Source organism: Bombus huntii, chromosome 9 (assembly GCF_024542735.1).
Source record: "Bombus huntii isolate Logan2020A chromosome 9, iyBomHunt1.1, whole genome shotgun sequence".
NCBI lineage: Eukaryota > Metazoa > Arthropoda > Insecta > Hymenoptera > Apidae > Bombus > Bombus huntii.
In genome coordinates this window covers 5,600,321-5,624,312 of record NC_066246.1, presented here as the reverse complement: position 1 = coordinate 5,624,312, position 23,992 = coordinate 5,600,321, and the positions used below count along the sequence as shown (strand labels likewise).

Sequence of the window (23,992 nt, the reverse complement as noted above, 5' to 3'; positions counted from 1 at the left end):
TCCCCTTGATTGTTCCGTGCTTTTCTGTCCAGCCTCTTTGTCCCACTTTTAATTGCTCTTCCCAACCGTCAGCTCCAGAGTGTCCTCAGACCTTTTTTCCCTCCAATTTCCCAGGAATTTTCTCTTTTTTTCCCTCTTGCTTCCACAGCCGTAACCGAGGCGAGACAACACACCGCAGACATTTGCCTGGGCAAATTGTAGAACGTTTCCCGGAGGTGGAAGCTTGTCCCGTCGTGGATAAAGTGTTGCCACTAATGCCAAGCTATCAACCTTTGTCGTTGTCCAGCCTTTCAAGAAGAAAAATACCTAACACTAAATTTAAATGGTCGTAAATCGAGAAAACTCTACGGGACGAGACTTCGTACGATTTTCTACGCTTCTATCAAATCTGATCGAACGAGAAACGAGTCACTGTCGGTCACTAGCATTGACTGGCTAAGTTCACGTGACTCGTGGTATAATGGTCAGGTTTTGCGTCAATCGATGAATAATTGATAAGAGAATTGTGCAATCTCAACGGAAGACCGCTATAGCCTAACCGACTGAGTTTAATTTCCCTTTTTCTTCGTGCTTTCGTTCCTTCCAGGCTATAGACGCGTAGGTTTTAGCTGGTGGATGTGTCACTTACGGGCATCGTACGAACCGCATGGAAATAGATATCGAACAAGCCTGATTTAGAAATCCGCACGCGACACGCTATGCACCCATCGGGCAAAGAACAATGCATGATAGAACGGAGCAGCTAGACTTGAGACACCACGACGTGGTTTGTCGAAGACGTGACGTGGACGTTCCTGTCTCTGTTTCTTACTTCTTCGAGCACGCGCCACGTGGATCTCGCCAGTCCTAATATAATCTCTTCGCTTCTTCGAATCGTTAATCCGCGAGAAAGAATAGATCCAGAACGTTATAATGCACTAGATACGCGGAAAACTATCAGATAGATTGAAAGAATGAAAGTTAAGAAGCCGTCTAAATCCGTGGGGGATGGTCTTAAAAATTTCGTATTAGAACAGACTTAAACACAGTCCCTGAGAGATACAGATGATACAAAGGTGACTTTAATCTATGCGGCTATTTCAATTTTTATATATAAATACTATACAAAAACACGAGAAATGTGAAAAATATTTCGTACATGATCTCTCTCGTACATGATTCACGACCTCCGCAGGGTTGAAAACTAAAGTTCATCGCTCAATTTCAAATTCCGGCGTTTCGTGACCAGGAGCAACAGCGCTCTCACTCGCCACCTTCGTTCGTTCCCACGAGCGCGAGATTACGAAAGGATACGAAGATCGGATTTAGAAATAGATATCAACGAACCGAATTTACCGAGCACCAAAAGTAAATTACCGATGTAGCCTCTTTTCTTCGTCTAGATTTCGATCAACTAGCTTCTCGTGACCGCAAACGACTTTGTCCGTTTCGTTAAAGCCTGCTCTGTCGATCCTGTGGGATCTTTGACGCGTGGCAGCCACGCGAATTCCCGCCAATCTTGCTCGATTGAACCGCGCGAAATCACGAACCTAGGCCACACGAGAGATTCCTCGCACGAGAACCGACACGAGAATTAACCGTAACGTGCTGATCCAACGGCACGATCGGTGTTACAGCCTTTATCCACGTAGGTGGTAACACCCGCCATAAAAGGTAGTTTAGACCCAGAGGAAAGTCAGTCTGTTGCCACGTCTTCTGCCTAGTGGATCAGCGCGTTTCCTCTTTCGGAATGGCTCACGGGGAGGGTCGAGATCCGTTGGAACATACCAGCCTCTATCAAAGAGCTGGTTCGATCCTTTTTTTGTTTATATTTCGTTTCGATTAATTCTTTTCTTTTTTGTTACTTAATTGCGCTTGATTGAAAACGTTTTTAACGAATTACGAGGATGTTGAGAACTACAAACAGACGTTTGACTGTGCAGAGAGCGAGGACAGTGATACAGAAGGAGGTATGGGAAACGTGAACAAAATGATAATGCGACCACCGGGACACAGCGGAAAGGCGAAGAAAGGACACATTTGTTTCGATGCCTCGTTCGAGACCGGTAACTTGGGCAGGGTGGACCTTATCTCAGAATTCGAGTACGATCTGTTCATCAGGCCTGATATCTGCAATCCGCGACTTCGCCTGTGGTTCAACTTCACCGTGGACAACGTGAAAGCAGATCAACGAGTGGTCTTTAACATAGTTAACATATCGAAGAGCGCAAATCTGTTTCGAAACGGAATGACGCCTTTGGTGAAGAGCAGCAGTAAACCAAAGTGGCAAAGGATTCCCAGAGACCAAGTGAGTTGCCGTCTACAGAAAACGATGAAACCAATATCGAAAGATATTCCACGAAACTTTCCTCTAGGTATTTTACTACAAATCGGCGCAGCATCAAAACCACTACGTCCTCAGTTTCGCCTTTTCCTTCGACCGTGAAGAAGATGTGTATCAATTTGCTTTGACCTATCCATACTCGTACAGTCGCTATCTGGCACATCTGGATAATCTTTGCACCAGGCTAACGTGTACGAAGAGGGAAACCTTAGCCACGTCGATACAAAAGAGGAAAATCGAATTGGTCACGATAACTTCAAATCTGGAAGACTCTCAAGATCATTCAAGGAGGGTGGTGGTCGTTCTTGCCAGAGTACATCCAGGCGAGTCACCCTCTTCCTTCGTTTGCCAAGGTCTAATGGACTTTCTGGTCAGTTCCCACCCCATCGCCCAAGTGTTGAGGAATTACGTCGTTTTCAAGATAGTACCGATGCTAAACCCTGACGGCGTTTTTCTTGGCAATTATAGGTAAATAGAGAATCCTCTGCCAAACGAGAAACAAACGAGCGACAGAATGTTCTCTTGTTAAAGATCTACTCTGATGGGGGCAGACTTGAATCGTTCGTGGAACAAAATCTCCGATTGGCTGCATCCTGCTCTGGTAGCGATCAAACCGATGTTGAAGAACCTCGATAAGAGTTCCCGTACACCATTGGACTGCGTACTTGATTTGCACGCTCATACCAATGCTACGGGACTTTTCGTTTATGGAAACACCTACGACGATGTGTACAGGTATCTCTAACCGTTTTTCCTTTTTTCTCCTAAAGAAATTTCCTCGAGATATTCGTAAAGAAAATAAGATCCTTCCGTTTCCAAATGACACTATCTAATCAACGGCTGCCAGCCTCTCAGGTACGAGAGGCACATCGTGTTACCAAAGTTGTTAGCGCAACACGCCGAAGACTATGAAATAGGGAACACGATGTACAATCAGGATCCCCATAAGGCTGGGACCGCGCGTCGTTATCTGTGTTCCATTCTCAAGGAACATGTAAACTGCTACAGCATCGAGGTATCGATGTTCGGATACAATAGGAAATCCACGCCTGGAATATTTCCGTACACCGAGGAAGGATGTATCCTTTGATATCTGTATTTATTTTCCGTAGATACGTGAATTATTTTCTACTTGTGTACGAGCATTTGTTTCGCTTAAAATTCTCCAGTAGCGTCTGTCTTTGGAATTCTTGCAACAGAATGTTTCACAAATCTAGAATAATCTATATATGTGTCGGAGTGAAGTTGGCATTTTGGGACGTTCGATGAACCTTTACTTACTTTACCGTCGCGGATGTAGCTAATATTTATCGGTACAAATGGGGGCACTACAAGAGGCTATGAGTTATGGCGATAGAATGGTCGAGATGATGGTGACAACGAATTCAGGTTCGATGACGAATCCACGGTCCACGGGAGGACAAGTATCAACGTAATACTCGATTCGGGTAACTTCTCGATAACTCAATCAGCAATTCGTCCAACGACTAACTAACAAACTAACTCTCCGTAATCCAAAAGAAACTGCCCTTATATACCCTGTACTTCTCGGGTCAATCTTTGTTTTTAAGGAGAGCCATATAATCATTTCATACCTCCGTCAGGTACACGTCCCTCCCGTGACCGTGGCTACGTCTAATGACCCGCTATGTCACTTAGAGACCGAACCCATCGTCATAAAGTCAGATTGGAACATTAAAACTATTTCTTATTTTTATTACTTAAGTGCAGCTATAGTAAATGTCTGGACTAGGTATTGGGATTTTCCCAACATTCCGGACGGGAAATCCCGATGTTCTTTCATCTCCGACATATGTTTAAACGAAAATGTTCAAGTGTGTTAACCCGATAGTTCAGTTGGTAACTAGGTAACCAACTAACTTTATATTGCCACAATCTTGGAAATGGTAATTAATCACTCGGAAGGCAAACCGTCTTGAGAGCATTCCAAACGAAACAGCTGTTAAGCCGCACGGTTATTTCGCTTCGTTCCGTGTTTTTCGAGGGAAATTAAGCAAAGTACTATTGAATAATTTATAACGCGATCAATTAAAGCGAAAGCTTTGCGTTAAAAAGTTTGGATGCCAATCGATCATCCGGTACTTAACGTAGGCCCGTGCTACGATGCGATGAATCAACTATCTTGACTTGCCAATTAAATCACAGATTATAGATTAGGCCGCAATCTGGCCCGTGTATTCCTAGAATATTACAAACTGATGGGCATCATACCCGCCGGTCTTCCCGATCAACCATCCACCAAACGATCGCGACAATCACGAACAAGGCGTCGAGTTCTTAGAGAACCTAGACCGAAGACATCCAGGAAACCTGCGCCTATACATCTGGCCAGTATTCACGAGTAATTTCACTCCCATTACTTTGTTATAGAAATTCATACGCCTCTTCTTTACTCTGCTACTATTTTAAGAAAACTCTCAAACTCTTCTTAATAGAAATAGCTACGTAAAATCTACTATATAAAGATAAAATAATTTCATTCTACGAGTTAATAGTTGTGGTTTAAGAATCAGGATAGAATGAAAATGAACAAGTTGGATGATGAAATCCGCATGGCCGTGATCGTCAGGTACTTTCAAGAGGAGACAGAGATGGCCGCGAGCGGCGGTTACCGATCGATGAGCGGCACGCGGATGAGCCAGCTTGGGACCGGAACTGGAAGTGGAACGGGCGTCGGCGGGTGCAGGAACCGGAGCTACAGGTTCCGGAGCCCCGGGGCACCGCTCGACAGGGTGCAGGCCCTGTCCAGACATCCCGTCGAGCCGAGGCTCACCATTATCGATTTCAATCAGCTGACAAGGGGCGGTTTGGAACTGGCTACCAGCAAGAACAGGGCAAAGGTCGCTCGAAAAGCCGCCAAGTTGAACAGATAGCGATCTCCATTTTACCTCAAAGCGTCGTCTTAGCACCGATAATCGATAGATAAAATAATTCTTTAAAGAGAACTTCGAAGCGTCTGATTCGATTTAACTAACGTGAACCGCTAGATTTAGACTCTTCTTTGCGCAAAGAAATTTTTAAAGAATACTACGAATTAAAAATTTCTCCCTGAAGCTCTACGATGACGCGTACTCGCGGTCTTTCAAGAATTTGTAGGTGATCGATCGACGAAAGAAGAAGAGAATAGCAATGTAACGTAAGCATGTGTAATCCGAAACCGATGTCGATCGTATCAGTTTCGTAGAGAAGCTTCTTTACACGGTGGTGTAGGTTAACGATTACCTCAATGTACACATAAAATTGATGGATCGAGTGGTATACGAAACTGCCCAATGCCAATAACGTCAATCAGTGATTCGTGTATGCTGTATCGAATCATAAAGAGTCGATTTGTAGAGTTGTTACGTTCTTTTATTCCTACACACGCGCCGCTTTCTTTACGTACATATTTCTTAGTACGCCCGACCGATCGGTTTATTCACTGAAAACCATTTTTACAAAGATGTTCGCGTTCCTTCGGTTTAGCGACAATAAGTCGAGGCTCGTATTGTATGGCAACTTAGAATTACAACAATAAAACAAACATATAAATGCTACGGAGAAAGGAAATAAAAAGCATGCACAATTTTTTTTACTATCTGGTACACTAATTGAATAAAAACGTAACCCCCGAACGAGACAAATTCTGTCCATCGTTTACGCGATTTCCCGTGTTTAAGACTGAAAATTTATCTCGTGGATTATAATAGAGATTCTTTACGTCGCAATGATAACGGTGTAAATGAGATCGGATGAAACGGTAATCTCGTCCAAGGGTTTCTACACAGCTACCCATCCGTATCGGTGAGGGCTTCGTGGAGAAAATCGCGAAAGGGAAAAGAAGAATGCGAAAGCTGTTGCTTTCTTAGGTCACATAATAGAAATTTGTTCACGTACCTGAATGCGAGAATTACGTTTCCTAAAACTCAAGCAATCCGCGAGCTTGTTGCACGCGTATTGGATGGACAGAAGACACAGGTACTACGGGGCCTGGTACACTTGATCAGATACGGACCTAAAGATACGCTAGCTGATCACGGCTGTATCCGCTTATTGAGCATACGATAAACAGGAGAGCCGGTACAGTGACTATTGAGCGTGCGACTCCTTGATCACAACAAACCAATCAACGAATGATTTTTGTTTTCTTTTGCGTGTACGTTTCTTTCTTTCCTTTTATCAATCTTGTTTTTTTTTTCTTTTCTATACGTGACCAAATTATATATTCAAAACACGTTGTTCGTTGCACGCGCTCGCGCACGCTTCCGTATGTCCGTGTGCGTGTAATATGCGTGTGTATGCGTGACAAGGGTAGCGTGATCACGTACATATACGTTGCACGTATACCACAGGTGTACGAACGTGTCGCGCGCGACCTTTCTATATGTTATTATACATGTATTCGTGTGTACGTTTGTGTATGTGTGTGTTTATATATGTGTGTGTACCAACGTGTCAATCAATCGGAACTGAAGAATGAACTAAAACGGAAAGAAATGAAACTATAGCGAAAGAAGGGAGCAGACAAGCGGCCAGTAGCTCTTCTACTCCTGGGCTCGAGACGGAACTGGCCCGTGGGCCGTTCCGCTCAACACCACCTCGACTCTTCTCCCTCTACAACCTCCCCAACCAACCCATTCCCCAAACCACCTCGTTGCAACCCCCTCGAACTCCCTAGCTTCTTTCCAACCCCCTCTACTCCCCTAATCTAGTATCTAGCGCGACCACCGAGCCGCCCGGTACTTCGGGGTTGGATGATACTAGGGCGGTGGTCGTTGAACCAAGTATATAGACGAGCTGTCTGCGTCGTGCCGATTGCGCACAGACGCCTCTGCCTCTCTTTCTCTATCCCATTTTCCATCTCATCCCATCTATCCGTTTCTCCCATTCGTTCCAACTCGCTTCTGCACCCCCAGCTCGCAATTTGCATTTCTCTATCTCTTCCACGATTTCCCTTCCTTCTCTTTCCATTATTTTCCCCTCTTGTCCCTCCGTTTCTCTTGTTACTTCAATCCCTTTCCCATCATATTCCCCTCCTCCTATCTCTATCTCTATCTCTTTCCTTTTTCATTTATCTTGCACCTCGACTCATCCGTCCTCTATTTTCCTTTTTATTATTTTTCTCGTTTTTTCTCTTTGTTTTTAATTCCATTTTTAACATCTTCCTTCTCTTTATTCTTTTTCACTTCTTCCGGTATCTGGTTATCTTCGAGCTTTCCCTCGCCCCTTTTCTCATTCGTCTTCTCGTCTTCCATTCGTACCCTATTTGCCTCTCACGCTTTCTCAACCGAGCGTACTCTCCAACGTTCCTCGTCCCTCCGTCTGTCGTGCACTCTCGCGATCGTGAACAGATCCCCAGACCAGGTAAAGCTAGCGACCTCTATATAGCTGAATAAACACGAGCGGGCTGCGACGAGTCACCAACACGCTCGTAACCCATGTAATAATGAAATAATTCTGGGATCGTATACGTGGGTTAGAGAAACCCTACGCAGACAGATCCCGTTTCCTGATTTTTTATCGGCCATGCTGTTATGGTATTTCTGATAATCTATATATATATTAATGTCCTCTACTTGGAAATCGTTACACCGCGGGAAAGTACTCTCACATTCGGAGAAAATGTCTAAATGAAATTTGAATTTCAATCAGTAACAAATCAGTTTAGATTTTAATCAAACAGATTTTTCTAATCATTCCAAATTAATTCAGAAACCGCGGTATGTATAATGTACTATGCAATATTTCTCGGTTATACTCGTGAATAATAGTACAAATATGTTCGTCAGACTTCAGAATTAATTTTTATCAGAAAAAAAATGAATAGAACTTTGCAATATATCAAAGGAAATATCTGAGAGTAGCTGTATCACTTTGCTAGATTTATAGGAAGGTAAAAGGATCAAGGTACCCTTTATCTGACACTGATGCATGCAATCAGACATCCCATGCAACAACAGCGACCACTGACAACCACCTACAGGACCGAGTAAAGCCGAATTTCAACGAAATCGCGCGATCTGGATAGGTAAGTTGCGACGTGGGCGGAAACCGACCTCGATTGCCTAAGCTTAACCCTTTTCGCAGATAGTTGCGCATTGCGAAGAATCCTACCATTTTATAGACAAACCATTCGTCACAAAAAATTTCAAAAGATCGAAAAACGAATTCCGCATATGTACATTATAAATGTAAGAATTTATTTGAGATAACCTATCTAGCGTATGTAAGTACATAATAAGAAAAAGAAATTGAAACTAATTATCATCGTAAAAATTAATTGGTTTATTGTAACGAATCAATTTTTGGTTTTCAAATGACTAAGAATAACATCATCGATAAATAATCGTTCAGAGCTCGTTACACATTCCAGTGACAAAAAAAAATAATTTTGTTTATTGTATGGACAAAAATATTGTATTTAAATTCCGATTATTTAATAACAGATGAAATAAATATATATTGTATTTATATAAAAATTTTCTATGTAAGCTTACCGAATAAAACCACGTTATGCATTTTCTTCAAGACGAAATTGTTATCTTCATTGAATAATGTGTAGACAGATCGATAATTTGAACACTTTCTTGCTCCTTGTTTGATGCTGTCTAACACTGACAGACTTTAATATAATACACTGGTATATGGACCATTAAAATTTTGTAATACGTAGTTTGAGGTTATACTTTACAAAGTTATTTACATCACATATTGCATAATAATCATACACTATTATGATTAAAATTTATTTTCAAATTAAAAGGATATCTCAGATACACTCTCTTATTCTTATCTGTCCGACGAGAATAATTGTCAAAAATTTTGAAGGATAATTGTAGTTGAACACAAAGACACATTATTGACAACGTACTTTGTCCGAAAACATTCAGTTCTTTAATCTCATTAAATTAAATGAAATAAGCCTTTTACAAAAACTAGATACTCTTCGATACATATATATATATATATATACACATACATGTAATAAAAGCTAATTTATGTGAAAGATCGTGTTACAGCAGCTAATGGATAAATGACCAAACTTTACAATAAGGAAAAGAAAAATGGACATAAAGATAAAAAATACTACTTTGTCAATATATTTTTTATCAAAAACATGTTTATAGTAAAACGGAATAAACACACTTGAAAATTAATCCAAAATTTAGGTTGGATCACACACGACACTTATCATACGCTCTAGTTGTTTCAATTTCAACATCCTAACGCGGGAAACTGACGCAGCGCAATGACGCCATCTTGCGTTCTTCTCAGTAATAGCTTTCCTACTGGAAAATTTAAATTTATATTCGCATTTATATGTACGTATATATAATAAAATTATCTTTCCAGAATTTTATAAATTTATTAAAATATTATATTATTTATTTAAATATTATTTGTATCTGTAAAAGATGTTTACATTATTTTCATTACGCGACACTTTCATGGAAACTGCTACAACTTATCAATTGGCATGCTCAAAGTAGAATATACGACTATGATCCTAATAATGTATATGAAATATGTAAAAAGTTTATTTACAATATCAAAATTATTTGGTTTGATATATATGTGTTAAAATTAGGCTAGTAGAATACTGATAGAATTTTAAAACAAAATTTTTCTCTTACAAAGAAAATATGTAACGGCACAGAACGAGCTGGAGCGCCATCTACAAAATATTTCCTGATAGAACATATTTCTTGCACCACGTAATGAGTCCGTCTTCCACACGCGACGCCATATTGTGTGTGAATCAGGAGGTGCAAGCACGCCATTGCGCACATTACGTTAATCTACGACTATTTCCATAAATAACGAGTAAAGTAAGTAAGAAAACGAAGCTGTTATAAATTCACACCTCTAAAAAACTCATTCGATTCAAAATTTTGTTTTATTTCAATAGTTTTTCTATAACATTGAATGATGATTATTAATCAACACCACGATGTTTCGTTCGCTTTTGCGGATCGAAATTTTCATTTCGATATTTTTGTTTTATATTGTTTTTTATCTTGTCTCCTAATAGGTGATTACTATTTGATCCTATTTACGCTTATAATAATAATAAAATACATGCCTCTTTTTTTCCATTACGTTTTCTGATAAAAATGCGTACAAAATTTCGGATGAAATCTGTCACTACAATTTAAAATGATCGTGGAAAATATACTATTATTTTGTTAGAAATAAATGTACTTTTCAAATCGGACTACATTATTAAAAAAATATTGTAATTCATATTTTTATGTATAAAATCTATATGTCAAATGTATTCCATATAGTTAACATTACTACTTTTGGAATAAAATTAATTTGTATCCATTTAACATATGATAGTTTGTTTTATATACTTTAATTCATATATAAAGCAATAGATTTTAATTTAATAATATGCTCTGTTCATTGCTTTAATTTAATTTTAAATGCTTATTAGCTGCCATTTTTACATTAATGGATGGCTGTTAACATTCTAAATTACAAAGTAATGCATTAATTGAATTTGTCATATTTTACATTTCTTATTTAATAAATAATTACTAATACAATAATCGAAAATTTGATTGTTCCAGAAATTATTTAAATGCATGGACAACATGTACAGTAATAATATTGACCCCTGGGAGCCAGGTTACGGACCTGAAAGGAGGGGACATAATTCAGATTATGATTATCGTAATGATTATGGAAGCAATAGGTCACCAGATTACGTAGAACACCGTGACAATGATCATCGTGATAGAGACCATCGTAGTCCAGAATATAGAAACCACCGAGGCCGAGATAGAGATCGCGAAAGGGATCGTTCAAGAGATAGAAGAGACCGTAGCAGAGATGACAGAGATCGTAGCTACAGAGACAGGGAGGATCGTTATGGAAGGCAGAGAGACAGAGATTCTGTAGAAAGAGACAGAGATCGGGATCGTGATCGCGATAGAGATAGAGATCGCTCCAGGAGAGACAGGGATAGGGAAAGAGATCGAGATCGTAGAGGGAAACGGGAGGAGAGAGATCGGGATCGCGATGACGATCATAGCCGAGAAAGTATGGATTTTGAGCACGACCATGGACGTACCTATGGTTCGTCCATGGAAGGCATCCACTACAAATCTCAATCTCCAAACAACACCATAATGATTCGTGGGCTTGCTCAGCATATTACAGAAAATGACGTAGGTTCTCAACTTAGCGGCCCAACATAATTGGCCACTCGTGAGCCAGCATTTGCAAGCATACATCACTGTTATTATTATGATGTGTGTATCACAGGTGCGGCAAGACATCCTTAACTGTGGTCTCATGCCCAAGGACATCAGGCTGATTCGTAAAAAGGATACAGGTAACTATCATTATTTTTGTAAGTTAACTTCCCCTAAACCTAATGTGCAAATTAGTGAATTGCTTTTTATCTCAGCAAGTTGCATTAGATTTGTGTAGCATAAGTTATTGTTACATTTTTAATGATTTTAAAAAATGGTTTGGAATCTTTAATATACGAAACATTTGATCTTACAGGGTGATTCTCTCCCTAGTTGGCTCAAAGAAAATGCCGGTATAACAGTAACGTGTCGGTATACGTGATCGATCATGAAATACCGACATCGATCTTGCATTATTGTAGATGTAATTATGTGTGTATGTGTGTATGTATACGTAAAATAATCCGCGGTGTAATTAATGACGTTGCTTTTGAGTCAACTAACGAGAAGGTCACGCTGTACAAATAAGCAAAAAATTTCAAACAATTTTTTACAATACTGTACAATCATCTATATTAGTATTATGTCGGTACCAATCATGCATACCCCAAAATTGTTCAATTGAATACCAATCATTAATTAATTTACTAATCTTGGAATCAGGTAAGTTTATAACAAGAACAGAATTTATTACATAGGAAGAATATTTTGAGGGAAATCAGAACATCATTATTCATCTTACAAGGGTGATGTAAAATATTTCTAAAAATCTTTAATCTTATACTATATATTATATAAAATAATTGGAATATGAATCTACCAACCAATTCTATATAACTATTCTAGTTTCGAAATAACGAAATTATTATTATATTCTATTGTATGGAATACATACAATAGAATATGTGACTCTTTTTGGTACAATAAGGCTCTGTTGTTAGTATCTATAAAAAATATCAGTTTCATTTTTTCCAATATTGTTCATATTAATAATGATTGTATAAAATAGAAATTTTTGAAAGGGGAAGTATTTTCTATACAATTTCTACTATTGCTCCTTTGATCTATTCACGGTAGTGAACATAAAAAAATGAAAGGAGTATAGGAGACTTGGGTAGGTCTGGCATTAAATTAAACTTATCGCGTAAAGATACTAAAGAAAGATCGTCTGTCACCCGTGTAGAATTCATTCTGCTGAGCTTTAGGCAAATGGAAATGAAAGCAAGCGACGAAGCGAAGAAAATACTTCGTTCGAAAGTCAATCTGTCAATGGTTGGTGCTGTGATTGCCTGCCCTCTCAGAGTAGAGACTCCCAGGCAAAACGTGGATTAACTTTGGATATGTGTGTATTTGCTCTGTATAGGTGCTTCGCGAGGTTTTGCATTCGTCGAGTTTAACGCGACTCAGGAGGCCGCACGGTGGATGGAGATGAAACAGGTAGAAAGAAGTTCAGTCCAGATACCCAACCGATGCGTTGTACGCGTGCCACCGACGCCCCGTGGCGGCAAGGCACGGTAACGCAGCCCCTTGGCCTTCCCCATGGCCATGGCTGTGCACCTATCAAAGGCTACTTCAATCTACCATATCTAATTATTTATCTAGGAGTCCCCACATACTTTGCAGACTTTTCTTATAACTCGCTCGCAATTCCGTCTATTGGATTATAAAGTTACATTATATATCGAAAGGCCGCGGCGCGTGCTTTTTACCTATCCTCTATCTATCATAAAAGTTTGTGGACTAACAATGAAGATCGGAGGAGGGTCATTCCAATCGTCTTATCTTCTACATACAATGCATATATTTATATTTGGCATGGCAGTTTATTCATATACAAATCACATTTTGCTACGTTCATAATATTACAAAATAGTTTTTTCTTTTCTTTTCGTTGTATTATTTAAGTCTCTGCTTTTACAATTTTAACTTTATACTCTCAATGCAATTATTTAATAATCAAGCATTTTAAAAGAATGACAATTTTTATGCACGATATTTTTCCTATTCACGTATAAATTTGTATGCAAGCAAATCATTGTATGTTTGCTTGTTTCCACAAATTCAATTCTTTTGATCGGCAAAAGAAGTTTCCGCGCATGTACAAATATACGTATAGTCGGTCCGCAAGTCGTGTGGAATGGCCCACGTTATAAGACCATGACATTTTCTTTACTGTTCGTTCGAGACGGAAAGCTATGAAGTAGAAAAAAATCTATAATTTCGTCAACCAAGAAGAAAGTTTACGGGTTATGCAGCTGCTTTGGGAGGATGTTGGACGGGATAACACTGAAATTCTCTGTTTCAGGGAGTACTGATGCTGCAGGACCAATATCGCGCTTTAATGCAGTACAGTATACCAAAAGATTGCCATGTAGATAAACCACCAGCAAAAAATACACAAGATTGGCACTGTGTTAAGGTAAACCTATTTATAAGATTTTATTATTTGTCTAATGTAACTCAAGTATTGCAATGTTATCTTTTCAATCGCAGTGTGGTGCACACAATTTCAAAAGAAGGGAAACATGTTTCAAATGTTCTGCGTCTCGAGCAGAGAGCGAAGAAGGCGGAGAGGGTAGCGATGAAATTAGTCCTCATCCTACAAATACAGTTCTTCTTCGTGGATTGGATGTACTAACGACCGAAGATTCGGTCTTGCAAGCGATGAAAAATCTTTCATCGATGCCGATACGAAGCATTCGTATAGGACGTGATTCTCTTACAAATACATCAAGAGGTGTGTGCTACCTAGAAATGGGCAATGTAGTGGATGCCATGTATTTACATACGGCCCTTACAAAACAGGGATTGGTAGTAGATGGTAGGAAAGTGGAAATTACTTATTGCAAACTTCATCAAATAAATAATACCAACACGTGGAAAGGAAATGACAGCCAGCCACAAAGATATACTTTGGATGATGTTGCTCAATTGGCCGAATATAGTGCCAATTTATATGCAAAGACACCTGCACAGAAAGCTCACTACCTTCAGTATTATACGCAATATTATCAAAATCAAATAATGCAAGGATCTGCAATTACTTTGCCATCTTTAAACCAAACTGATCGAGTGAATGCAGCTGCAGCCGTAGCACAGTCTGCGATACAACAATTACAAGCATCTAGAAAATTAGGGGATTCTGAAGAAATGAAAAATAGACCAACACCGACGGCACCGTCTAGTACTACCTTGGCGAGTGGAAGAGTTCCTGCACATGGTAGCGACGGTAAAATATATTGTAGGTTTTTTAAATCTAATAACATGATTCTAGATAAATTTACTGCAGAATGATTTTTTTAAACATTCATATCTTTTTACAGCTGTGCCAGATGTTAGCACTTATCATTATGATGAGTCATCTGGTTATTACTATGATCCAAGTACGGGGTTGTATTATGATCCAAATTCGCAATATTATTATAATAGTCACACGCAGCAATTTCTATACTGGGATGCTGAATCTTTTTCATATCAACCGGCGAAGGTAATTAAAATTTCTATTTCATTATTAACATCAAAGTTTTTGTAACTTTTACTATTAAAGATTTTATATATGCAGACTGCTACAACCGTAACACAAGCAACAGGAACAACGTCTAGTGGAACTACAATTACTGCTACAGCAAGTAGTACAGATTCAACAAATACGATTACCAATCAAGCAACAACTTCCTCAGTTACTACCGCGACTCAAGAAACTTCGAAGGAGGATGAAACTAAGAAGAAAGACAGCAAACAAGATAAAGTAAAAGTAGCGAAAAAGATAGCAAAAGATATGGAACGTTGGGCAAAAACCTTGAATCAAAAGAAAGAGAATGCAAAGAGTAATTGGAATTCTGAATTTGCTGGTGGTGATGGCAATCAAGGTGTCGGAAGCGGAGCTGCAGATGCAGGATACGCCATATTGGAAAAGAAATCTCTTGCAAATTCTTATCATGAGGATGAAGATCAAAGTGGAAATAATGGTTTGGTTGCTGCCTATGGTGGTGGTAGTGATACAGAAGAGGAAATAGAGGATGTACAACAAGAAGAAAGGCAACACACAGATTGGAGTAAATTAGCATGCTTACTGTGTAAACGACAATTCCCAAGTAAAGAAGCATTGCTTCGACACCAACAGTTATCTGATCTTCATAAACAAAATTTGGAAAATTGGTATCAAGTACGTGGTTTAGACCCAAACGATCCACAGCAAAGAAACAATAAATATCGCGACCGCGCCAAAGAAAGAAGAGCAAAATATGGTGAACCAGAACCTCCACAACCAAATAAACTTAAGGAAAAATACTTAAAAACTAGGGTCGAAGAAATATCGGTGTCATATGAAGAACCTACGAGAGCCGGTATTGGTTCAGACAATGTTGGTAATAAACTTTTACAAAAAATGGGATGGAGTGAAGGAATGGGTCTTGGTAAGTCGAACCAAGGTAGGACGAGTATCATTGAAGCTGAAAGAAGGGTTCCTACAGCTGGATTAGGGGCAAAATCATCATCGTATAGTGCGTTACCAGGGGACACATACAAAGATTGCGTAAAGAAAATGATGTACGCGCGTTATCAAGAACTATCTGATACATAATACATTGGATATAGTGAAAATAGATTTTATATATAAATAAGTACTTGTACTCTCAATTTTTCATAGACGAATAGGTATATAATATGCGTATCATCTTAATGTGCTGATTGTTTGCTGGTCGTTCCATTCTTGGGATATATACGGTTTATATTTCTTCTTTTTTCTCCGATTCTGACATTTTCATTTAAAGATGTTTAAGAAATAATGTAAATCAATTATTTTTGTTATTTCATACTTATTCATTGAATCGTAACGTAATTTAACTGATAGATAAAAATACTCCTGAACTTTATTTGCATGATGCTTCTGAAGTTCACATTACAGTCACATGCAATAATATATGCTTGTTAATTTAACAAAAATTAGATACTTAAGGAAGGACATATCCAAGAGTGTATCACAAATACCAGTAACAAAATAATTCACTTACTAAACAATTTTTGTCCAACACTTCATGCACAATATACAATACTTTCTGTACTTTAAAAGGGAAATTCATTGAAACATTATGAAGTATATAAGGAAAATTAAATTATTTCATTCAAATTTCATAATGTTACTTTGAATGAAAATCAATTTACATGCTTATGATCCAGTGAAACTGGTATACTATATATATTTATTATATTATACTAATTTACATTAAATTTCATAATTCCTTTATAATGTAATTATATTAACTTCACATACTTATAAATATATATATATAGTTATATATATATATTTATACTTTGTATATGTATATATATATATATATATATACTTATATATATATATATATATATATACAAAGATAATTATATATTTATAGTCATACATATATGTCAATTCTTTCTTTTTATTATGATTTATTCTGTATTTTTGGAGATCACACAATTTTCGCTATACATACACATTTCTATAATCATTCGTACACTTTAATCTTATTTTTTTAATCACGTGTTAAACCCATGTAATAAGCAATAGGTTAAAAGGCGATAATAAAAGTACACGCGGCATTACTGCTTGCTATATACTCCTATTCATTTTTAAATAATTGAAGTTTGTTTTTGCCTTATCTTCGTCGTATTTTCCATTTTGTAGTATTGAAATTTTAATATTCGAAGTAGTAAATTTTTGTGGGATTATGTTTCCAAATCTTTTTAACTGTACGAATGTAATTCACCGATTTGTTGTTTACAGTAAAACATGATCTTAGAGTAGAACTATATATTACTTTTTTAAATAGATTTATAATTTTATATATGTTTCCTTTTCTTGAGTTCTTAAAGCACGTATTAATATCTATTGGAACACTTGTATTTACACTTAGACAAGTGAAATATTTTCAATGATCAAAAATTTTTTATTCCATTGCACTGGATATGAGTTAAAAATTTTTTTACGTTTCGGTATACATTTTTTTATCACATTATCAATATTCAAAAATTAATTAAGGCTAATACTAGTGAGTACTATTTGAAATATTTCTATTATGACAATTGTATTTAGTTAGTTTCGAACTTAATATATTTTACGTTTCCACTGATTTGAGTATTAGAAGTAACTGATCTTATTTTAATGATAATAGTATGTTTGTCTTTTTTCAGTCAATATAAATATTATACTCAGAAATATCGAGGCTATTAAACAATTAAATTAATACTAATGTGTTAGAAAAAGATTTATGTGATTACAATATCAGTTGCTAATACTTCGACATGTAGAGGACATTAATAGAGGAACAAACTATAATCTATTTGTAAAAAATATCTTTGTACTATTAAATCTGCACTTGCTTAAAAAACCAAGATTTCGTGAAATACCGCGTTAATTCAAACAGGAACATAATTAGGAAATATGTTTACATTGTTTTTTGAATACGTTACGTAATATTTAGAAAATAAATTATTAATAAAAGTATTACATTTGAAAGGAATTTTAATATCAATTAAACAACATTATCATCCCATGTTGATTAATAGTTTGTTTCTCCAATTGCATAGAATTACAATTTATTTTTCCCTAAACATATTATTATATCTTTGGTTTGACACAGTAGAATATCAAAAGATTTATATTCTCAGATTTTTACAGAATTGTGCGAATAAACTATATGATAACATAGAAATGGTATACAAAATAATTTAATAGGTACAGTTATTATAAATATTAGGAGCATATTTCAGAGTATAACAATTCTATAAATTGTTGCTAACTAAATTATCATAAGAATTATTTTCAATTCTTTGAGGGAAGTAAATTAAATTGCAGTAAACACTTTTAAACAGAAGATAAAGGAAACTAAACATCTGCTAAAATCCAAGAATATAATGGTCTTAATTGGTGATTAAGAACTGTATATTCTAAATTACTGATTCCATCAATATCATACCTTTGAGCACTGTTCTCAAGATTTTCAAATCTAGAATTGCTTGGAGATTCTTTTTTGTGTAGTAACATGTAATATTGAGCAATATCAGGTCCAAAACGTGTAACCTGAAATTTAATTCAAATATAAAAAATAATTTAACAATATTTCATAATGTCACCATTGGTAATAATCTTAGTTGATAATAAATATTTAACATACTTGAAGACCTTTTGATTGTAATCGACTGTAAAAATCATCATCTTCTCCACCCCATCCATAGAAAATATTAGAGAATCCATTAACTTTTTCAAACTGTTTTCGAGTTAATGCAATTGCACCACCAAACAAACCACTGTATGGTAAGTTGTAACGGAAAGTATTTACACTTGAACTCATGTGTCTGGGCATTTTAGTGCAGGCATAAATGTTGTCCGGATTCTGAGGTATTAAATCTATGTCTTGAAAGATGAAGCAGTGAAAATCATTCACCTTGGTCGCCTCTGCATATCCAACATTGAAAAGTTTAGCACGATTAAACTCATGTATTGGACTTTGTTCTATCACAAATATTCTATAATCAAGATTTTGAGCTTGCAAGAAGGGATGAATATAGTTCATAAAAATAGTGAGCTGTGTTTGACGATTTCTATATGGTAATATAATGGCCACATTGAAAAGAGGGTGACAATTTAGAGGTTTCCACTGTCCTCCAGGTAATATACCCAGACGGCGGGCCATTGCCACGGGATCTTCTCGTGGATGTTCCTCTGGATAAAATAATTGAGAAGATCTTCGCGGATTAATCATGATCGTGCACGAATTATCTCTTGCTGGATAAGATCTTTCCATTTCATCGTAAATATCTTCTGTTTTTATAAAAGTGTAATGTGATGCAAATCTTGCTGGGTGTAAGCAATAACCCAAAATCAAAATCGTAATGATAGCGTATGATAATCCTCGTGCATAGTCATAAAAAAAAGCGACAAACATTTTAAAAATATTAATAATACTCCTCATCCTAACCTTTGTTTCAACTTCCAATAAACATTTCATTCAAGCAAGTGCGTTATATTTATATTTAAATTTGTTAGTTTGTTCGATAGGTTCAACATAGTTCAAAGTATTATTTTATAAGTTAAATATGAAACTTGGAGTTAAATAAAAGTATTTATACAAACGCGCTTTTAAGTACATAAATGCAGGCTAAACTCAATTTTGACAGCAAAGTGAAAACTTACGTTTGCGCAATACGTGAGTAAAACATGGCAGAACCACCGACGAATAGAACACATTATCAACTAAGACTATCGTAAGACCAACAAATCGGTATTTCAGAACGTGTGTAAAATGATGGAAGCGGTGCGTTTTAATGAAAATGAAAGTGGATGTATACAGAAATCTGCATTTTTATTAAGCACAAATCTGATTATAACCTTACGTTAATACAATTTCATATCTGAATTAATGCTTATAATTATAGAAGTCTTGTATAACAGTTTGTCATAGTAACTAAAAATTATTAACGTTACAAAGACATTTTACGGCCTTCAATAGATATATCCACAGCTCTTCTAGTTGCTTTTATCCTTTTACTATCCATGTAGTTTTTCATATGCCTTTCAAATCTATTCATTTGTTTCTTCGTGCTCTAAAATATTATATCATTAATATATTTTGAACCATTAACTTACTAAGAACAAAATATAAGATAGTAATATTTACCCTACTAATATCAATGTCAGATTTCCAATCTGGTCTGATAACATAGTCTTTATTGGAAGGTCTGGGAACTCTAGCTCTTCCAACCCAGCCAGGATCTCCTGGCCTCAATGGCCTAACAAACAAATAATTAATTACATTATCCAAACAAAATTAATTATTCTGATAATAGGAGTTCGAAAAATTCATACTTAGCATCTCCTTTTAAAGCTTTATTAATATCTTGCGATTTCTGAGAAGAACCACCATCATCACATTTTCTTCGCTTTTGTGGTGTCTGTTCTAAATCTCTTTGCATCCTTTCTTCTTTTGATAGAGCTTTAAAATCTGCAGATAAATTAAATATAGGTCTTGCCCATTCATTAATTAATTTCCCTGCTCGCTCTTTATTTTCTTTTGTTTCTTTAGGATGTTTATACAGATACATTACAGCTTTACCAATACCAGATTGTTTTAAAGATGCTTGATCAATTCGTGGAAACTGAAATATATATATTAGATTATTTTATTATATTTTTATATATTTTATACTTATATATAAATATATAAGTGACTAAAGCATGAACTTACTTCCCACAAAAGCTTTAAAAGACTATCCCGAATTTTTAAAGATGGTAAGGACCGATCAGGCATCGGAGCCAACCAATCCGTTAAAACTGATAATACATTATGCTCCAAAAAGGCCAATTGAAGATCGTGTTTTTTAAGTTGTGATAATACTTTAGGTAACATTGCAATTTTATTAGTAGCTGGTTTGTTTTGTTGATTTAATTTTCTATCTTCCTCTGATGCAGATTTCATATCAGATAACAATTGAGCTATGATATCGTCATTATCGTTAATTATATCAATATCCTTTCTTTTGCGTCTTCGTGATTGTTCTTCTTTCTTACGAGCCATCATACGATCAAAATCCGATAACGAATCATCTCTGAAAATTAGTACATTTATCGTTAATTTTAATTATAATGAATTACAAAATTCTTTAATGAAGCTTTTTTTATGAATTATTGCTTCATTTTAATTCTTAATCTATTATTATATATTGTTACTTACAAATATCTGCTACTCCTGATAAGCATACGTTAAATATTATATACATTAAATTTTTATTACACATATAACTTTTAAAACACATAAAATCTAATTTACTTACAATCCTCTATCCGCAATCATTCCATCGTCAGAATCTTCATTTTCTTGTTGCTCATTAGCTGTATTATCTACAAATTGTTTGTTCTCTGCTTCTTCATCACCTTCCTCCTCTTGTTCATGACCCTCTTTTTTCATCTTCGTTAGTTCATCGTCTCCTTCATTTTCCGAATCTACTATTTCATGTTTTGATTTCTTTGTTGCTTTAACACCATCCTCTTCTTCCTCAGAATCGGATAAAACTCTATTTCTCTTTCTAACAGCACCTCCTGAATCTTCACTTCGACTTCTTGATCTCCTAGACTTTGATGCTGAACGAGATCTTGATCTTGATTTAGACCGAGATGAATGTCTAGATCTGGCAGCTGACACTGACCTTGATCGCGAGCGTGATGGTGAACGCGATCTTGAACGTGATCTTGAACGTGATCTTGAACGTGATCTTGATGGTGAACCTGAAGCGGATCTTGAGGGAGATTTTGACTTTGATCGAGATCTCGATTTTGAACGCGATCCAGAACGCGATCTAGAAATAGATGCTTTTGAGCTGGAGCGAGATGACCTAGAACTAGACCTTGACCGAGAACTTCTCCTTGAAGCTGGAGACTGTGATCCTTTGCGTGATCCAGATACCGATCTGGACTTCGATCTTGATTTTGACCTTGACATTGATTTTCTTGACCCAGATCGCGAACGTGATCTAGACTTTGATGCGTGTCTCGAACCTGATGGTGTCCTTGACTTTGAACGTGACACTTTAGGTTCCGCTGAAGATGATCTGGATAACGATCCTTTTGGAGACATTGTAGGTGACTGTTTCCTTGATCCAGAGTCTGATTTAGATCGTGATCGAGATCGAGATTTACGTTTGCCATCTGGAGACCTCGTAAGAGATTTTGAACGTGTACTATTGTGCGAATTAGGAGAATCTTTTCTTGATCTTTCTATCGATTGAGACTTTGATCTAAAACGTGATCGAGAATTTCTAATAGGCGATGGTGAGTGTTTTCCTTCCAAAGATGGGGAAAGTGATGCTTTTTTTTCACGAGATCTAGATCTACTACGTGATTTTCGACTCGGACTATTGGAAAGGGACCGAGATTTTACCGAATTTGATCGAGATCGGGATCTAACAACTGCTTTCGGAGATCTAGAAGGGGAACGGGATGGTGATCGAGAATTCGCTTTATACGGTGTAGGAGATCTAGAACAGGAACGAGAATTCACTTTTGGGGAAGAACACTTAGACGGTGGGTTACTTCGTTTAGTCGACGTCGATCTGGACCTGGATCTAGATCGCGAATTTTCTCGTGATGCTAAATCAAGACTTCTTCTAGATTCTGCCAAAGAAGAACTCCTTGATCTTGACCGGGATTTTGCCGAATGTATCGAACGTGGTGATTGTGATTCGCTTTGAGTAACTTTTCCATCTATTTCTGGTGATGGAGATTTAGAAGGTGATCTGGAATTACTTTTTCTTCCAACAGACTTTGAACTAGATCTAGATGATCTTTGATTTTTAACAGAAGACGGTGAGATCGATTGGTTCCTGGAAGGCGAACGCGAAGGTGATCGTGAAGGCGATCTAGAATATGATTTCCTAGAGTTAGCATTAGAAATCACAGAAGCTGGTGATCTTGGTTGGGCAGGCGACGATTGATTAGATCTAAAAGAAAATCTTAAATGTTGTTACGTACTACAAGTAATATTTTAGAATTATTTAGATAGATACGAATGTAAAACCTTGGAGAACGGCTGGCAGAATTTGATTTAGATCTACTTCTAACAGATCTTTGGGAATCCACCGACGGACTTCTAGATTTCTCTCCTTCATCTTCGGACTCGCTTCTTTCTTCTGAAATAAGTAACCGCTACATTACAAAGGTTCAAAAACGCAAGCAATATTCCTTATCATATGCATATTAAAAAAGTTTAATTTTAGTAATATTAACTATAATTTAAATTTATCTTTTATTTTTTAGTAATTACTTTTTCCGTTAATCGTGTTTAGGTTAGGGGTCGTGTTTAGAAAAATTTATGCCATTTCACTTACCTTTGCGATTCATTGTACTTATATACAAATAAAAATGGATACTTTGTCAATAATTATTATTAAACACTTCTTTCTCCGAAACAATGATGTACGTATTTTTCATAAAGGTCCTGCTAAATCAAAAAATAGTTTCTTGTTTTTAACAATAAATCAGAACTGACATACATATTCAAGAAATACATTTACAGTGGAATAATTTAAGAAATATAGAAAAATCGTCTAAGGTACGCGTGAATAGCCACTTTGGTTTGACTTTCTTGTTAGGTTAAGGTTAGATATTTAGACTGAACTAAACTCTAACACTAAAAAGCTCTTTAAATCGAATCTAACCTTTAATACTTCAATACGACCATAGACAAGCTCTAAGTATGTATATATACATGTGTATTAAAATAATTTTATGACGAAATTGTTAAACATATGTAATACTTTTATTATATTATAAATTATTGCAAAAGGCATTATTAGTAAATAGGATTGATTTGCGGATTGAAATATAATTTATGGAATATAAATGGAATATAATTTGAGTGAAGTTTAACGTAATTTTACTGCGACATTGCTTTCTATCGTGCGTATATTCGATGGTTTGGTCGAAATTGACCGA

At 36.4% G+C, this 23,992-nt stretch overlaps 5 protein-coding genes across 8 annotated transcripts in view; 2 read left to right on the top strand and 3 right to left on the bottom strand.

Moving 5' to 3' along the window:
- Nucleotides 1–6,906, bottom strand: part of LOC126869286 (ELAV-like protein 2) — a 51,357-nt gene extending 44,451 nt beyond the window's left edge. Inside the window, exon 1 of the mRNA XM_050625622.1 lies at nucleotides 6,221–6,906. The gene's annotated coding sequence lies outside the window, so the exon portion shown is untranslated. The remainder of the gene's footprint in view (nucleotides 1–6,220) is intronic.
- On the top strand, nucleotides 1,730–6,184 carry LOC126869532 (cytosolic carboxypeptidase 6). The gene is made up of 7 exons (XM_050626183.1): nucleotides 1,730–1,787; nucleotides 1,860–2,287; nucleotides 2,355–2,791; nucleotides 2,855–3,058; nucleotides 3,179–3,402; nucleotides 4,490–4,685; nucleotides 4,914–6,184. Exons 1-7 carry the CDS (start codon nucleotides 1,730–1,732, stop codon nucleotides 5,215–5,217), a joined length of 1,851 nt encoding a protein of 616 aa, XP_050482140.1. The 3' UTR covers nucleotides 5,218–6,184.
- Nucleotides 6,907–9,994: 3,088 nt separating the features above from the next.
- Nucleotides 9,995–17,144, top strand: LOC126869667 (RNA-binding protein 5-like). Its single transcript, XM_050626506.1, has 8 exons — nucleotides 9,995–10,152; nucleotides 10,900–11,499; nucleotides 11,597–11,666; nucleotides 12,890–12,963; nucleotides 13,832–13,945; nucleotides 14,020–14,767; nucleotides 14,850–15,013; nucleotides 15,089–17,144. The coding sequence occupies exons 2-8, from the start codon at nucleotides 10,915–10,917 to the stop codon at nucleotides 16,106–16,108; spliced, it is 2,775 nt and encodes a 924-aa protein (XP_050482463.1). The 5' UTR covers nucleotides 9,995–10,152; nucleotides 10,900–10,914; the 3' UTR covers nucleotides 16,109–17,144.
- An 866-nt stretch (nucleotides 17,145–18,010) lies between these two features.
- On the bottom strand, nucleotides 18,011–19,693 carry LOC126869671 (beta-1,4-N-acetylgalactosaminyltransferase bre-4-like). Its single transcript, XM_050626514.1, has 2 exons — nucleotides 18,681–19,693; nucleotides 18,011–18,586 (listed from the first exon to the last, which is right to left on the bottom strand). The coding sequence occupies exons 1-2, from the start codon at nucleotides 19,512–19,514 to the stop codon at nucleotides 18,392–18,394; spliced, it is 1,029 nt and encodes a 342-aa protein (XP_050482471.1). The 5' UTR covers nucleotides 19,515–19,693; the 3' UTR covers nucleotides 18,011–18,391.
- A 156-nt stretch (nucleotides 19,694–19,849) lies between these two features.
- Nucleotides 19,850–23,867, bottom strand: LOC126869668 (IWS1-like protein). Of its 4 annotated transcripts, none has more exons than XM_050626509.1 (9): nucleotides 23,716–23,867; nucleotides 23,386–23,495; nucleotides 23,076–23,187; nucleotides 21,337–22,998; nucleotides 21,237–21,251; nucleotides 20,751–21,111; nucleotides 20,372–20,661; nucleotides 20,184–20,295; nucleotides 19,850–20,109 (listed from the first exon to the last, which is right to left on the bottom strand). In XM_050626509.1, exons 2-9 carry the CDS (start codon nucleotides 23,396–23,398, stop codon nucleotides 19,987–19,989), a joined length of 2,688 nt encoding a protein of 895 aa, XP_050482466.1. In that variant the 5' UTR covers nucleotides 23,399–23,495; nucleotides 23,716–23,867; the 3' UTR covers nucleotides 19,850–19,986. The 4 variants fall into 4 exon arrangements, with proteins under 4 accessions (XP_050482466.1, XP_050482465.1, XP_050482464.1 ...); XM_050626508.1 differs by having other exon boundaries at nucleotides 23,572–23,720; XM_050626507.1 differs by lacking the exon at nucleotides 23,716–23,867 and having other exon boundaries at nucleotides 23,386–23,709.
- Between the last annotated feature and the right edge of the window lie 125 nt (nucleotides 23,868–23,992).